We start from the raw sequence: 17389 nt of genomic DNA on the forward strand, positions 1-17389 counted from the left end.
AACTCTTCTGGTATAACCTGTGTGGAAAATGTAGGTTGTTAAGTTTGTGGACATTCGAAATTGATATGACCATGATTTGCCATTCTCAAAGGATTTCTAAATCTCAAAGAACCGAGCTCTGTGTTAAAATGGAAAACTTTACTCTTAAGTGAGTCGCATCTTAAATAATATTTTAAAAATTCAGAAGGTTTTAAAGTCAATTCTACCAGTGTTAGAAAAAAACATCACCTGACACCAGATAGGAAACTTAGCAGTAAAGGTTTTATGCCTTGAAATAATTTCACCTAACATTAATTCTCACCCATCAACTTTTTCTTCCTCAGCTGAATTCGTGGCCCTGACAAACTCACTGTACTCCTGGCCTGGGTCATAGAGTTTGGCACCATCACAGAGAGACTGTAAATTGTTCGCGAGGGAGGCAGCCTGCAGGTGTTGCATCTGGAAGAGGTTAACCGTTACCTGTGGGAACAGATAGAAACAAAAGGCAACGTAACTCATGTTATAGAGAATGCTGCATAAATACACATTTATTTCAAGTGACAGCACCAAGAAAAAGGTCACACAGTGAAGAGCTCAACAGTGAATCTCCTCGAGAGCACACTATGTTGCCTGACTCAGTACCAGGTCTAAATCAGAAAAATAAAAAAAGAAAGTAGTTTTAATCCAATACCTAAGAGCAATCATTTCTGGCAAAACTGGCTTTAATCTGAAACGTTTAAAAGCACAACCCCGTGTCCCTAATGGTTCACAATTTTAGGAGACAGATATGTTTTTGAGGATCCCCAGCTCTGTACTGATGGTCTGACCACAACTGTCTAAACTGAAAAACATGGGGAAAAATATTCCAATCAGAACACTGTTATTTTGACTTTCACTTCTTCAATCCTTTACAAATAGAAATGCTTTATACTCATAATGTGTCCTACAGCGCTCAGTTTTTATAATTAGGTACTATCCCGAGTCTCTTCAAAATACAGTATTCCACTGAGTTTCTACAAATGCCTAAATACACTGTCACTACTGCCACTTATAGTAACAACAACAATAGCAGCTGGAGCGTGCTTACAATATGCCAGATCCATTCTGAGAGCTGTACACGAATTAACTACTCTCATGTTCACAGAAACCCAGGCTTTGGGTATACTACAGCAAATAAACAGATGAGATCCCAGCCCTCCTAAGAGTCTGCATTTTCCTGAGGGTGGTGTTGGAGAGAGGACAAACTAAGTAAATAAGATAATTTCTGGTACTGAAAACTGCTACAAATACGATATATTGTCAGGTGATGGAATATGACCAGGTATATGCTTGCAAAAAGGTACTTTGGACATGACAGTTTGGTGAAGGACTCTCTGAAGAGGTAACATCTGAACTGAGACCTGATATAAGAAAGAGCCAGTGTGAAGTTTCAGGGAGAAGACCAATCCAGACGAACGGAAGAGGCAGTGCAAAGATCCTAGGGCAAAAGTGAGTAAGAAAGAACTTGTCATGCTCAAGAAACAGATGAGAGGTCAGTGTGGCATTTCAGTTTGAGATGAAGCCAGAAGGGGAAGATGTAATCTAAACCAAGGTAAGGGGTCTGGATTTAAGTACAACTGAAGGAAGCCAGTGGAAGGTTTTAAAAGGGTGTTAAGAGCTATAACATGATCTGATTTATTTTTCTAAATGCCACTCCGGCTCCTGTGTGGGAAATGTGAATGAATGCCAAATTTCAATTGGCTTAATGTTATTTCAAAGACTGCCATGTTTCCTCTTTCATCTCTCTTGATTATACCAGATGATATGTTGAACTTCTGATTAGCCTCTAAGTCCTTTCCAAGATAGACAGGCATTCTCCAAAGATAACTAAGAGTCAGCATAAATAGTATTTGAAAAGTGCACATAAATGAATAGCTTGTTTGTGCCCTCTTTCAAGGAACATAGGAAATTCAAACTGTGGATGGTAAAGTTTAAGTCCAGCAATTAGCTACAATCAGGGAATTCTCCAGTTAATGGTAAACTGAACTTACTTTCTTGAGTAAAGGTAACTAACTGTATGTTCATTTTTAATACTTTTTAATAAGCTCTATGAATCTAGTTAGAAACACCAATAATTTAAAAAGCCAAATGAATATACTGGCATAATCGCTCATCGGCTGAATGTTTGTCTCTGGGTACTTATTAATAATAAAGACTTAAGCAATAATATATACTGGAAGCCCAATCTTAAAATCTCATTTCCCTAAATGATTCAGCCTTCTCCCTCACCTAACAGAAGTGTTAAAGATTGAGGTCCCCATGGGGTAGACCCTACAGGACTTGCTGGGCATCTTAACTGGGGTGGCTCATGGGTACCTCAAAAACCATCATGACTCTAAGATCTTTTTGTCCCCCAATCCCTTCCTGAGTCAGGGACTTGGTCCTTTTCTTCTAGGCCCCCAATGTGTAGCACAGTGTCCTAAGTGCTTCATAAAGGCGAAATGACCAAATGAATAGTAGTAGAATGTGTTATCAGTCAAGGTCATACTGAAATTCTGCACATTTCCTGGTACTGCTAACTCAAGCACATAGGACTTCCAACTCTATGCCCAGCTTTTGTCACCTACATCTAATTTTTAGCTATTCCATGGGCACATAGATTAGCACACATTTCTCTGACAGTTGTTGAAACTGAATATGCCATAATATCAAATCAATGGGAACAGATTCTCCCATATAGATTAGCAATAATCTAAAAATTAATTTTTGTTCAATATAATTTTCTATCCTATATTTTTAAAAAGATAATTTTTTCTTGAATACTCTTTAAAACAAAAGGCAAAACTTTTGTGCTAATGTTTCCCATTCTTCAAAGCCCATTGATTTGATTAGGTCTTTAGTGACTGACTTGGTAATTTCTCCTTCCTCTCACTTAGTAATGTAATTATGATCTACATCCCATACCCTTCAATACTTCATAATTCAAGACAATTTTGAATATTCAGGAGTAATTCTTGTTGTTCATGATATGACTTACAATTTTGCTGGGACATGAAACTGATTTGTGTATCTTTCTTAAGACAGTGAGTGAATATAACTGTGTCTAGCAACTTTACATCTCAAATAATTTTGTTTTCTCTGCAATGATATGCACAATAACATATCCTAGAGTGAAAATAAAATTCTTTTAAAAACAATTTGAGAGATGGTGTTGCAAAATAAGTCACCAAAATCCCCCAATTCTCCTGCTTTGATGGAGAAGAAAACATAAAGAAATCTGAGACAATTATGGCTCTTACCTGGGAAAAAACACCAATATTCAAGAACTCAATGTTGGATTTGGTATCTGCTTGGATCTTCATGTGAATAATGCCATATGGAATAAGTAAAACTGATTAAACTGGTTCAAAAGAACTCCAGCTAGTAAGAAATTCTGCTCACAAATATATATAGAGAAATTTTCTATAAACTGTCTCGATACATTACATGCTGTAGTGATTTTCAGGAGTTTGGGGATTTGTTCAAGTTTGGGGAACTTTAACCTCAAAGTCTACTTCATACACTGATATGTACTGCTCTCCAATTTTTCAGATGTATTAATTCTCTCCCCCTAAATAAATGCTAAACTCCTTGAGGGCAGGTCTTACATTTCTTTTAAATAAATAGTAGGCATTAATAAATACAGATGTTATATACAAAATTAGGTAACTTCTTGTTTATATCACATCAAATTAAAAGAAATCATAATTGTTGGATCACCAAATAGCATCACTTTTTAAAAGGGAGGTAGACAAACAAGATTAAGCTCATGAGAGAACTCAAAACCATGTCACATGAAGAAAAGTAATCAGATTTGGGGGTGTTTTGCCTGGAAAAAAACATCCAGGGAGAGAAGGTAATAACTACCTTTAAATATTTAAAGTACTATCTTATGGAAGAGGGATTATATCAGTACAGTACAACTTGAAAAGGTCCACAAGAAAACAGATCTTTTTTAGCTCAATATAAACATCATATTAATTTTGGAGCTGTTCAAATCCAGGCTAAGTAATCATTCAGCAAGACAGCATAGTATTCAGGAGCACAGGCTCTGAAGTTATTCAGCCAGGGTCTATCTTAGCTTTACAACTTAACATGCTGGGTGACCTTGATATCAAGTTATTTATAACTTCTCTAAACCTGTGTTTCCAAAAAAGTTAATGTACAAATACATATTATAGGGAATCTTGTTCAAAATGCAGATTCTGATACCAAAAGTCTAGGCTGAAACCCAAGATTCTGCATTCCTCACAGGCTCCCAAAGGAATGACAATGTGACTGGTCCAAGGAATACATTTTGAGAAGAAAGGCTTTCTAAGCTTCAGTTTCCTCATCAGTAAAATGGAGCTTAAAACAACTGTTTTTACCTAGTAGTACTCTGTGAAAATTAAATGAGATAATGAAGGCAAAGAGCTTAAGGCACTGGCAAGCACATAATCTTAGCTATTGTTTGAGGTGAAAAGGACTTGTTAAAGGTAAAAGATTGGCTTAAATAATTTACGTGGGAATTTTGGATCCTGGGATTTTGTAATTCTTTTAAATAATTTTACTAAAATTGATTCTGTAAATTAACCACATATTAATTAATCAGAATTTGATAAATAAATGAAATACAATTTTAAACACCCAGAAACATTTTAAGGAAGACTTCTGATTCAGATGGAATAAGCTCACTTCCCAGTCTCTCAATGAATTTTCCTAAGAACCCTTGACAGAATGCATGGATTAGCTATCTGAGGGCTCTGAAAAGTAAATGGTAGCAGGTAGACTGTGGAAATAAACTACAAATCAAGGTATGTAGTACCAAAGCATACCAATTAGTGGTATGCTTCCTGTTATTTTTTTTCTGCTACTGTGTTTCCCAGCTAGTACACAGCTCCTACTCAAATAAATGTGACTGAAAGAGTGGGGGAAATCCTTTGGTTTCTTTTGTATGTTTGTTTTGTCTTCTGCCCCAGCCCCCAAGCAAGACCCAAGCCCTAAGATGGAGTCCTGTGGCAGTGGCAGTGATGGCAGTAGCAGCAGAATAGACATCTAAAAACTCTTCTCTATAAGCAGAGGGGAATTCTCTATAAGTAGATGAACTGTGGTCTGAAGAGTGAGGGGTCTGAAATTCCTGTTTTTTCTTTCTCTTTATCCTTCCCCTACTTGGCTCTTAAAGCAGCAGACTAGGTTGACTACAGTTTCCCAGCCAGAAAACATAGAAGGGAGCCCTTAGGAGTTGAAGAGTGAACCTAGCTAGATCAAATGCCTGCAAAACTTTTTAAGAATCAACATTCAATATAGGTTATAAAGAAAACCCAGAGTCATATAAGGTAATATTGCAAATGTCTAGGATATCGTCCAAAACTACTTGTCACACAAAGAACCAGGAAAATCTCAGTGACTCACAAGAAAAAAGATAATAAACAGATACCAACCCTGAGATGACTCAGCTACTTGAATTATCAGATAAAGACTAAAGCAGATATTATAACGATTTCAAGAAGGGCCAACAATATTAAAACGTGGAAAGACTGAAGTCTCAGCAGAGAATTGGAAGATATAAAAAAGAAACAAGAGGAAATTTTACTACTGAAAAATATAATATCCAAAACAAAAAATTTACTGGATTGACGGTATAAAAAATGGAGATAACAAAGGAAAGAGTCAGTGAACTTGAAGCTAGATCAGTAGAACAAGAGAAAAAAAAGACTGGGGGAAAAATAGGTCCCACATTCCTGTGGGATAATAACAAAACGTCTGACATTTGAGTCTTTAGAGTCTTAGAGGAAGAGGGGAGTGTGTTACAAAAAAATATTTGAAGAAAAAATAGTCAAAAACTTCCCAAATATTGCAAAAGTCAAACTTGCAGATTCGAGAAGTTCAGGGAACCCCAAATAGGAGAAACCCAACAAAATCCACACCCAAATACATTGTAATCAAACTGCTGAAACCCAAAGATAAAGAAAAATTTTTGCAAGCAGCCAAAAAACCAAACCAAAGCAAAACAAAAAACAATGCTGCCACATAGCGGAACGCTGATTCAAATGACTATAGATTTCTCATTAGAAACTATGGATGCCAGAAGGCAGTAGAATAACATTTTTAAAGTGTTGAAAGAAAAAAACCGAATTCTATAACCAGTGAAAATATCCTTCTGGAATGAAGAAGAAGTAAAGACATTCTCAGATGAAAGACAACCAAGAGCATTCATCACCAGAAGACCAACTATAAAAGAAATGGCAAAGGAAGTTCTTTAGACAAAAGAGAAATAATACCACAGAGAAGATGGAACTTTGGAGTGAAAGAATAATAACAAAAATGGTAAATACCTGGGTAAATGTAAAGACTATTTTTCTTCTCTAAAATATGAGACTTTTGAAAACAAAAATTATAAGATTGTCTGGTGAGGTTTTCAGTGTACATAGATGTAATATACATATATCAAGCACAACCCAAAATGAGTAAAGGAACTTATATGGTGGTATAGTTTTTACATTCCACTTGAACTTGGTAAAATATTAGTTCTAAGTAGACTGAAAAGTTCATATATATATATATACACATATATATAGGTATATATATATATATATATATATATATAGTGCAACCATTTAAACAAAAAACACTATACAAACAGATATAATCAAAGATCCAATAGATAAATTAAAATGTATATAAGAGATAAAATTTAGATAATCCTTTTAGATAAATTAAAATATAATTCTAGTATATAAATAAAACAGATTAAATCTTTAATAGATAAATAGATGAATTAAAATGTAATTCTAAAAAACTATCAATTTATACAAAATTAGGCAGCAAAAGGGAAACAGATGAAGGGAAACATAAGGTACAAATAGAAAACAAATAAAAAATAGTAGGCCTAAATCTTAACATATATTTACATTAAACATAAATGGTCTAAACATTTCACTTAAAAGATAGAGATCATCAAAATAGATTTTTTAAAAATCAACATTGAAAATATGCTATATAAGAACTTCATTTAAAATATAGTGATTAAAAGTAAACAAATGGAAAAAGATATACCATACTAAAAATAATAAAAAGAAAACTTAAATACTTCTATCAATATTAAATAATGTAGACTAAAAGGCAAGGAAAATTACCAGGATAAAAAGAGACATTTCATAAAGATAAAAGGATCAATTCACCGAGAATATATAACAATCATTAATATATAAGCAACTGAGAGATTCAAAATATATAAAGCAAAAACTGATAGAATTAAAAATGTACAGTAGATTGAAAACTTTGAAACTCCTTTCTCAATAATTGACATAAATAAAAAGTAAATCATCAAGGATATAGAAGAAATAAATAACACCATAAACCAAAAGGAACTAATTGACATTTACAGAATACTCCAGCCAACAACAGAACACACATTCTTTCAAGTGCACACACATGGAACAAGCACCAAGATAGACCATATCCTGGGTCATAAAGCAAACCATAACAAATTTAAGAGAATTAAAATCATACAAAGTATTTTTCACCATAACAGAATTAAACTAGAAATCAATATCAGAAAGATATCCAGAAAATCCTCAAATAATTAGAAATTAAATAACAAGCTTCTACAATATCCACAGGTAAAATATGAAGTTTCAAGGGAAATTAGAAAATATTTTGAACTGTATAAAAATGGGAAGTACAAATTCAAAATTTGTGGGATGTAGATAACTAGTGCTTAGAGGGAAATTTAAATCATTAAATATTTGTATTAAACAGGCAGAGATCTTGATGAAACCTAAGCTTCTACCTTTAAGAAACTAAAAAGAATAGCAAAATAAACACAAAGCAAACAGAAACAATAAAAAGCAGAAATAAAAATTTAAAAAGACAACTAGAGAAAAACCAATGAAATCTAAAGCTGTTTCTCAGAAAAGTTCAATGAAATTTATAAACCTGTAGCCAGACTAACCAGAGAGAGGAAGTGAAGGAGAAGGCACAAATTACCAGTCAGGAATGAAAGAAAGATATCACTACAGCCCACTGAGGCACTGAAAGGATAAGAGTTATGAACAACTCTACGCACATAAATACAACAACTTAGATGAAAGGGAGGGACCTAATTCCACAAAATACCAAAATTCACCTAAAAAAAAAATAACTAACTCAAATAGGCTTATATCAAAAGAAACTGAATACATAGTGAAAGATCTTCCAAAAATGAAAACTCCAAGCCCAGATGCTTTCACCAGGGAATGCCACCAAACATTTAAAGAAATAACACCAATTCTACACAATCTCTTCCAGAAAATAGAATAGGAAGGAGCATTTCCCAACTTATTTTATGAGGCCAAAATTACCCTGACTCCAAAACCAGACAAAGGCAGTATAAGAAAAAAACTAAACAAAAACATAATACCAGTATCTTTCATTAACAGAGAAGAAAAAAAATACTCAACAAAATATTAGCAAATTGAATCCAGCAATATAGAAAAGGAACAATGCATCATAACCAAGAGCAGCTTATCCCAAGAACGCAAGGCTAGATGAACACTCAAATATCAAATGTAATCCATCATATTAAGAGACTGAAGAAAAATTATATTATCACATCAGTCAAATGATGCAAAAAAACCCTCATTTGATAAGATCCAAGATCTTCATGATAAAATTCTCAGCAAACTAGAAAAAGGGGAAATTCTTTAACATGATAAAAGGTATCTTTTTTTTTTTTTTTTTTTTTTTTGCGGTACACGGGCCTCTCACTGTTGCGGCCTCTCCCGCTGTGGAGCACAGGCTCCGGATGTGCAGGCTCAGCGGCCATGGCTCACGGGCCCAGCCGCTCCGTGGTATGTGGGATCTTCCCGGACCGGGGCATGAACCCGTGTCCCCTGCATCGGCAGGCGGACTCTCAACCACTGCGCCACCAGGGAAGCCCGATAAAAGGTATCTTTAAAAAAACTTACAGCTATCATCATGTTTAATGGTGAGAGACTGTTTTCTTCCTAAGATCAAGAATAAGGCAAAGATGTCTTTTCTCACACTCCTATTCAACAATGAACTGTAAGTCCCAGCCAGTGCAATAAGAAAAAAGAAAAAAAGGAATAGTTTGAAAGAAAGAAAGAAAACTGTCCCTCTTTGCAGACAATGTGATTTTTTATGTAGAAAACCCCAATGATTCTGCAAAAAACATTCCTAGAACTAATAAGTGAGTTTATAGCAAGGTTGCAAGATACAAAATCAACATACAAAAATCATTTGTATTTCTCAACACTAACAATGAATAAGTGAATTTGAAATTAAATAAGTGTGTGTATGTATGCATGCATAGATACATATACACATGTACACATAAATCATGTATGTATTTATTTATATCAATCACATTCACAACAGACCCCCAAATAAACACTTACATACATAAGCTTAAATCTAACATAACATGGGAAAGACTTACATGTTAAAAACTACAAAATGCTGATTAAAACTATCATTTACCTAAATAAATGGGAGACACATACTGTGTTCATGGCTTGGAAACTCATAGTTAAGATGCTATGTATATAGTCAATTCTCCCTAATCTGATTAAGATTTAACACAATTCCAATAAAAATGTTGGCAAGATTTTTTTGTAGATACAGACAAGCTGATTCTAACATTTTTATGAAAGTCAAAGGATCTGAAACACTCAAAATGATTCTGAAAAGAATTAAGTTGGAAGACTCAAAGTACCTGATTTTAAGACTTGCTAGACAACACCAGTAATCAACCCAGTAGTGTTTTGACAAAACAATAGACACATATATATATATCCATGGAACAAAATACAGAAACTAGAAATTGAACTACAAAAACATGGTCAATTGATTTTTGAGAAAGATGCAAAGGCAATTCAATGGCGATGGCACAGTGTCTTCAACAAACAGTATTGGAACAAGTGGACATCTGTATTAATCATGTTTTTTTTTTAAAATTTTCTGTATTTTATGATGTTTTAATATCTTAAAAAGCTTGCTGGCTGGGGAGAGATTGCTCCTCCCAATGCTAGCCAATTCTTAGCCGGGGAACATGCATGTCTTTCATATGCAACTCCAACCATCTCTATCTAACTCTCACACACCAAGCCAATATTTCCCCTTACCCTAACTCATCCCAGGGCCAGGTACCAAGCAATTGCACACCATCCCTATTCCCTAAAGCCCACTGAAATTACACAAACGAGCCAATCCTTTATTGCTTATCCTGTCCTACCTTGCCTTTCCCCAGAAACCCCAATAAAGGCTTTATACTCAACTCTCCCCTCACTCCTGCTTCTGCTTCACCAAACCTGGTACCTTTATGGCCCTTTGTGGCATAGTGTGTTCCCTTCTCTCAGGAAATCTAAGTAATTCATTTTTCAATGACATTGACCTCTCCATGTCAACATTCAGTCACCTCTATAAATTAAAGTCCTGTGGGTATAATTTTAATACAACACCCATATGCAAAAAATGAATTTCAACCTATACTTCACACCTTCTAAAAACATTAACTTAAAATGGATCATTTCTCAATGTCAAACTATAAAAGTTTTAGTAGAAAACATAGAAGTGTTTGCGATCTTGGGTTAGGTGAAGCACTCTTAGATATAATACCAAAAGCATGACCCATAAAGGAAGAAATTAAGTTAGACTTAATTTCTTAAAACTTTCTGCTCCCTGAAAGACACTACTGAAAGAATAAAGATATGCTTCAGACTGGAAGACAATATATGCCAGCTCAACAATAAGAAAACAAACAACTCAATCCAAAAGAATAGGCAAAACACAGATTGCAAACAAGCCCCTTAAAAGACGCTCAATATCATAAGTCATTCTAAAAAACACAAATTAAAACCACTACCTAAGAACAGCAAAATATAAAAACAACAACTGACAAGTGTTGTCAAGGATGCAGAACAACTGGAACTCTCATAGATTGCTGGTTAGAATGAAAAATGTTATGGCTACTCTGCAAAACAGTTTGGCAATTTCTTATAAAGTTAAACAGACATTTACCATACTGCCCATTAATCTCACTCCTAGGTATTCACCCCAGAAATGTGAAAACTTATAGTCACACAAAAAACTGTAAATAAGTATTCATAGTAGCTCTATTCCTAATCACCCCAAACTGGAAACAATGCAATTGTCCAACAGGTGAATGGATAAACACTGTGGTACATTCATATAGTGGACTACAACTCAGCAATAAAACGAAATGAACTACTGATACATGCATAACATTGATGAATCTCAAAAGCATTATGCTGAGTAAAGAAGCCAATCTCCAAAAGATACATACTATAATTGCATTTATATGACATTGTGGAAAACACCAAACTACAGAGATGGAGAACAGATCAATACTTGCCAGGGATAAGGGATGGGTGGAGAGTTTGACTACAAAGGGTCAGCATGAGGAAATTTTTTTGGAGTGATGGAATTGTTCTGAATCCTGACTGTGACAGCAGTGGTTACACAAATTTATATACGTGTTAAAACTCGTGAAATGTACACCGAGAAAAGGTACAGTCATTCCTCAGTATCTGAGGGGAATTGTTTCCAGGACCACCCATGAATACCAAAATCCACGGATGTGCAAGTCCCTTATATCAAATAGCATAGTATTTGCATATATATTATGCACAAACTCCTGTATACTTTAAGTCATCTCTAGGTTATTTATAATAATGCAATGTAAATGCTATGTAAATAGCTGTAAATACAATGTAAATGCTATGTAAATAGTTACCAGCGCAGGACAAATTCAAGTTTTGCTGTTTGGAAGTTCCAGGAAAATTGTTCCCCCTGAATATTCTCAATCCATGGTTGCTTGAATCCACTGATGTAGAACCCGTGGATACAGAGGGCTGACTGTATTTTGCACATACTTTTTTTAAATAAAAACCATGGTAAAGAGGCAAATGAAAACACTTGAGAACAGGATGCTTTGTCTTCAAATAAACCATTGGGTTCAATTTCAATATTTATTAGTTTACTCAAATTTTGAAGAAAGATCTCATACTGCTTATAGAAGTTCCAGGGATTAAATCCATTTTGTCAACCAAGCCAAGAAAGACAGGGGCATAGAGGCAATTTCAAACTCTCAGACTTCAGTTTTAACAGAACAAATCATCAATCCATGGAGTGGAGAGCCAGATAAAAAAAATGAAACTCAAACCACATACCAGTATTAAAAACTGAGAGTCGACTTTTAAAGTCTAAACTTTCCATTAATCTCAGAAATTAAATCCCATAAGAATCATGACTCATCAAGCATTCCTCTCCCTTCTTCAGATATATAGATTATTTTTTCCTCTTTAAAATACTGAAGAAATTACTTACAGCTTTAAGGGTAAGATCACACTGGAAAACGAGTTTCCGGAGTTGTGTTAAAATTTCTCTTTTGGTATTTTCTAGATCATTTCGTCTTTCTTCAACATTTGTCACACAAACTTTGTAGAGTTCATTTGCTTCTTCTACCTTCAGGAGTATCAGAGAAAAAAGTGACACTGGTTCACTGAATCTATATTTTAAAACAAATGCTTACTCTAGTACGGCTTGATTTAAATAATTGAAAAGGCCTATGCATGAAAGTTCTGAAATATTCTATAGTTTAAGTAGAATATTTCTAAAAAGAAATATTCTGTTTTGGTCAGCAATTCAAGGACACTTGTCTTTTATCAATAGTCAAGTATGATTTACAATTAGTACACTGTCTATAAAATCAACATCCACTTCTATTTAATAGCCTCTTCTATTTATATTTACCATTTTCTATACATCTTCTTACAGAATTTATCAATTATATTTCATAAATAACACAAAGCTTCAGCCTAGTCTTGCTACCAGGTATTAGAATAAGTACGCATATACACACAGTTGCCTAAATGGTGAACTTTCTGAACAATCAAGTAAAAAATATTAAGATATATCTTTCACAAACAACCCCCAAAATTCAAAAGATAAGCAAAAATCTCTTAGCATAGTGGTTCTCAGAGTGTGGATCCCCGGCAGCAGCAGCACATGGGCACTTAGAAATGCAGGTTGTCTGGGGCCAACCCTAGACCTGCTGAATCAGAAACTCTGGGGATGGGGCCCAGCAGTCTGTTTTAACAAGCCTTCCAGGTGGTCCTGATGCAGGTTAAAGTTTGAGAACCAAAGCCTTAGCAGATTAGTGCTAATTCAATAATAACAAATAACAAAAAAGATGATTACTTTTTGAAGAGCCTCTTCTTCCAGTCTTCGCTTTTTTTCTAGTTGCCTGTTGAGATTTTTTACTAATCCACCACTTGAGCACAGATGCTCCTCTTCTGCACGAAACATGGAAGATTTTGCTTTTTCATATTCATCTTGACGTTGCATGCACAACAATTTTGCCTTTTTAAGAGCAGTCTCTGTTTCAAGCTACACAGAAAAAAAAGAGTATTAAATAAAGAATATGAAAAATCCTAATGTACAGGTTTCTTTAGCATATTCAGCAAGATAGTTAAGACTGAATTTTAGATAAACTATAGAGTAAGATATGCATCTTCCCAGGGTAGATGCTTATAGACTGCAGATGATTTTTAGATGTTCACAAATAGATGAAACTCTACTATAATACTAACCATTTTATTTTGTTCCTGTTTCCAAAGTTCCTTTATTTCTTTCCTTTGTTTTTCCATTTCATTTTTCCTCCCAAGTAGAGGCTGGCAAGGGTATTTTTAAAAAAAGAAAGAGAGAAAAAAGCTGTTTTCTAAAGGTATACTGCTGTTTTTTTTTTTTTTAAGTACACTGTATTTATAAATTTTTACCTGCACAAATTTGTTGGCTTGGAGAGCTGCAATTGTTTGTTGTAAAAGGTGACTGCTCTCTATATCATTAAGAAGAGCATTGGTAAATAAAGACTGCAGTGGCATAAACTCCTAGAATTTAAAATTGAAAAGTAAATTTTCCAATAGAAATGTACTAGAGTTCTAGATCCCCCCCACCCCCACCAAACTTCTTCAAAAAGAGAAATTTTTAAGCTTAGATTTTTTTCAGAAAAATGACTATTCATAAATATGACCATATGAGAAAAATACTGAAGAAAATTAACGAAGTTATTCTAAACCTCGTTAGCAAAATTAGTAGCTAACAAGTTAATCAACATTCATATAAAACTGTGGATTTCCTAGTTTCTTCATAATGGGTATCCTTATAAGTTTAAAAAGATTTTATTTTGTCAGTAAAAAGGTTATTTAGCATGTAAGCTCTTTCCTATGTTAAGTACAAAATTTAATCTGATTTTGCAAGGCGCTCATCTGAGTAATCTCTTGGCAGAGGACCCTAGTAGTTCACTGACCACTTACCTGTAGTCCAATGTTAGTTCTAGTTGCCTCTGCCAACTTGACAATATTTCTAGTGGACTCCAATTCTGAAAAGGTCAAAGAAGGCATCAGAAGGTAAATTCAACTTATTTTTCCCCCCCCATACTCTAAAATTATTTGTAATCCCCCAATTAAAAAGTGATCACAAATACTAATCTGCAACATGATATGAAGTTATGATTCTTAATTGGTAGTACTCATCAAAATCAACTGGGAAACTTTCAAAACGCACTTGATTAGATCTCACTTCTCTTGGGGAATGGGACCTAGGCCTGTGTATTATCTATTTCTAAGGCTATTCAGGTGAATCTGATGGGCATTCCCTATTAAAAGCAAATAATGTAGTGGAAAGAGCATAGGCTTTGGGTAAATTCTATACATACCCTATACTATATGATCTTAGGCAAATCTGCTGACCTTAGGCAAAACCCATCTCATTTGCCTCCACTGTAAAATGGGGATAATAATCTTGTCTTGCCTACTTCCCAGGGTTTTGGTAAGGATTACATGAGATAATGGATGTTGAAAGCATTTTGTCAACTGTAAAACACTGGGAAAATATTAGCTATTAAGATGTTCCTTATATGTTTCCACTGCCTTCTGATCCGACAGCTACTGTTGTTTTTGTCTCCTTTAACCATATTATCTGATTGCATTTCTTTTCACCCACTAGAGTATGACTTCTTTAAAGGCAAAGACAGTATACTATCTGTCTTGGTGCCCCCAGATCTAGTGGTTGGTCCACATCAATGTTCAATAAGTATATTTACTGTAAGAAGAGTCTTTCCTATTTTAAGAAGAGAAAAATGGGCAATGATTTTAAGCACTACAATGAAAGAGCTACTAATTTGGAATCATATTATTTATAGTCTGTAGAACATGAATCACAAACAATTCAGTTCTTACGTTCCAAAGTTAATCAGATGCCCTAAAGGGCAACTCACCAAAGCTCAGCTTCTTTTCAACCCATGAAACTATGTTCTTGGTATATTTTAACCATGTTTTAGCATATGACAAAGCCAATTCTATAGAGTTAGTGTTCTTTAACAGCATGCTGTCTAATTCTATAGGAGAGAAACTTCCTGAAAATAAAAATATCAAGGTAAGTATACATTAAATATGAGCTCATAACTCTAAACAAAGAAGCATTCATATACTAAGATGTTCTTCAATGAAAACTGGTTAAAAAATATGTGACAAATTCATAATTAAAGGGTCACAGTTTAAACTGAAAATAGTTTTAAATTATATTTTTTAATAAATATGTATTTGTATTATTCATCAAGTTACAAGCCCTATATAATTCTTGATCAGTCTCTATCATCCATTATCTATCTACTCTAGCAGGTTTTTTTCCTTAAGTTTTATATGTAAAACTTCACACATCATTCATTTTATGTCTGAAATGAATACTTTAGGTTACTAAGCAAGGAGAGATTAAGTAATCCAAAACATTTATCAAAAGTAACTGTAAAAAGTTTGACTAAAGTTTTAAGTACCTCAAGCATTACCTTTTTCACTGGATGAGTCCACTGATTCCACAGAAACATTTTCAAAAGACTTAAAACACGGAAGAAAACAAATTTAAGATTAGAGCAGAAGATAACAGAACTTTGCTTCAAAATTTTTTCACTCTCATTTGTTACTCTGACATAATTCCTACTAAAGAATTTCAAGCATTTAGAACTCAAAGGGCCTGAGAAATCTGTTTAAATGCCGGAACATTTAATAAGAATTATATAGCTTTTTACAACAGCAGTTCTCAAGGTCCAAGAATGAATAACGTCATTGTTTACTAACAGCATTAGTTTACATTAATGAATCCATTCAAAACTTTAAATTCTGCAGATCTCAAAAATATTAGTCAGCAAGTTATAGAAGCAATCTAAATAGACTGCTATCTAAATAGAAGACAAAGACCTCTCTCTTTCAGCCATCTTTTACCATTTCATTATATGATAAGCTGTCTCTGAAGGTCCACTGGACAGCTTAGTGCAGAACTTTCTATGATGATGGAAATGTTCTATATCTGCACTGTCCAGTAAGGTAGCTAATAGCTACATGTAGCTATATGAGCATTTGAAAAGTGGCTAACTTAAATGAGAATTAAAAATTTAATTTAATGAATTACATGTGACAAGTGGCTACCTTATTGGACAGTGCAGGAAAAGGTTACCTACCGAAATTGTGAGAGTTTATATTTAGTTGGGCAATACGGAGTATGAAGGAATTCAATGCAACAGGAATCAAGTAAAACCTGGGTTTGAAGTCAAGCTCTATCACTCAGTAGCTGTGTAACACTGAGCTATGTATTTATACTCATTTAACTTTGGTTTGCCCTTCTATAAAATGAGGATAAGAACATTACTTCATAAGACTATTTTAAGGATTAAGATGATATAGGTTTAGCACAGTGCATGGTTATCTATTAAGCACTATTAAATAAATGGCAACTATTATTTTAAAAGATATTTTTCAAAACTCTTCATCGAACAAAGTAATTTTATTAGTAGTATATCATCATGGATTTTTAGATTTCAATTTCTAGGGTAAATTAAAAACTGCAAAAAGGAAAAAGTATTATCCTATTAAGAATTAGTATACATGTGCACAACGGAAGTACACGAATAGGAGATATGATTTACACCTAAAATTTAAATTGTTCAGACCCCTTTTACACTGATATAATGTTTTATTACACCTTCTAAATTAGCAGCAAGCTTGAAAATATGAAATTGAGGAAAAATCATAAATAACAGCAAAATATTTAAAGATCTTAAAATTCTTCATCATTCTGATATGGTTTCTACACTATCCTCCTTTAGTCCTTCAGTCACCAAATGGATGACTTCAGAAGTAGTCACAATTGTTTTCTAAGTACTACAGTACATATAACAAATGCCTTAAATAGTCATTCATATTTTGTATTATTTAAGAAAGATCTGTAGTTTTTATATTATTTTGATATAATAACAGGTACTTGGTACATTTCCAAATATTTGTTGAAATCCTTTTGGATTCCAATCCTTTTTGGAAATCCTTAACAGGAAATGATCAAC

The 17389-nt window shown here is 33.9% G+C and overlaps 1 protein-coding gene across 3 annotated transcripts in view; it reads right to left on the reverse strand.

Annotated features, from left to right (window-relative positions):
• The window catches only part of ARHGAP29 (Rho GTPase activating protein 29), a 75909-nt gene that overhangs the window by 16414 nt on the left and 42106 nt on the right, over window positions 1-17389 (reverse strand). For 2 of the 3 annotated variants that reach the window (XM_067726961.1, XM_067726960.1), the window contains exons 6-13: window positions 15842-15890; window positions 15275-15412; window positions 14313-14377; window positions 13776-13886; window positions 13590-13670; window positions 13198-13386; window positions 12325-12462; window positions 302-459 (exon numbers count right to left, since the gene is read on the reverse strand). In XM_067726961.1, the coding sequence (XP_067583062.1) occupies window positions 302-459; window positions 12325-12462; window positions 13198-13386; window positions 13590-13670; window positions 13776-13886; window positions 14313-14377; window positions 15275-15412; window positions 15842-15890 (929 nt within the window). The remainder of the gene's footprint in view (window positions 1-301; window positions 460-12324; window positions 12463-13197; window positions 13387-13589; window positions 13671-13775; window positions 13887-14312; window positions 14378-15274; window positions 15413-15841; window positions 15891-17389) is intronic. The other variant, XM_067726962.1, reaches the window with a different exon arrangement.

The sequence above is a fragment of the Pseudorca crassidens genome, chromosome 2 (assembly GCF_039906515.1).
Source record: "Pseudorca crassidens isolate mPseCra1 chromosome 2, mPseCra1.hap1, whole genome shotgun sequence".
Taxonomy (NCBI): Eukaryota; Metazoa; Chordata; class Mammalia; order Artiodactyla; family Delphinidae; genus Pseudorca; species Pseudorca crassidens.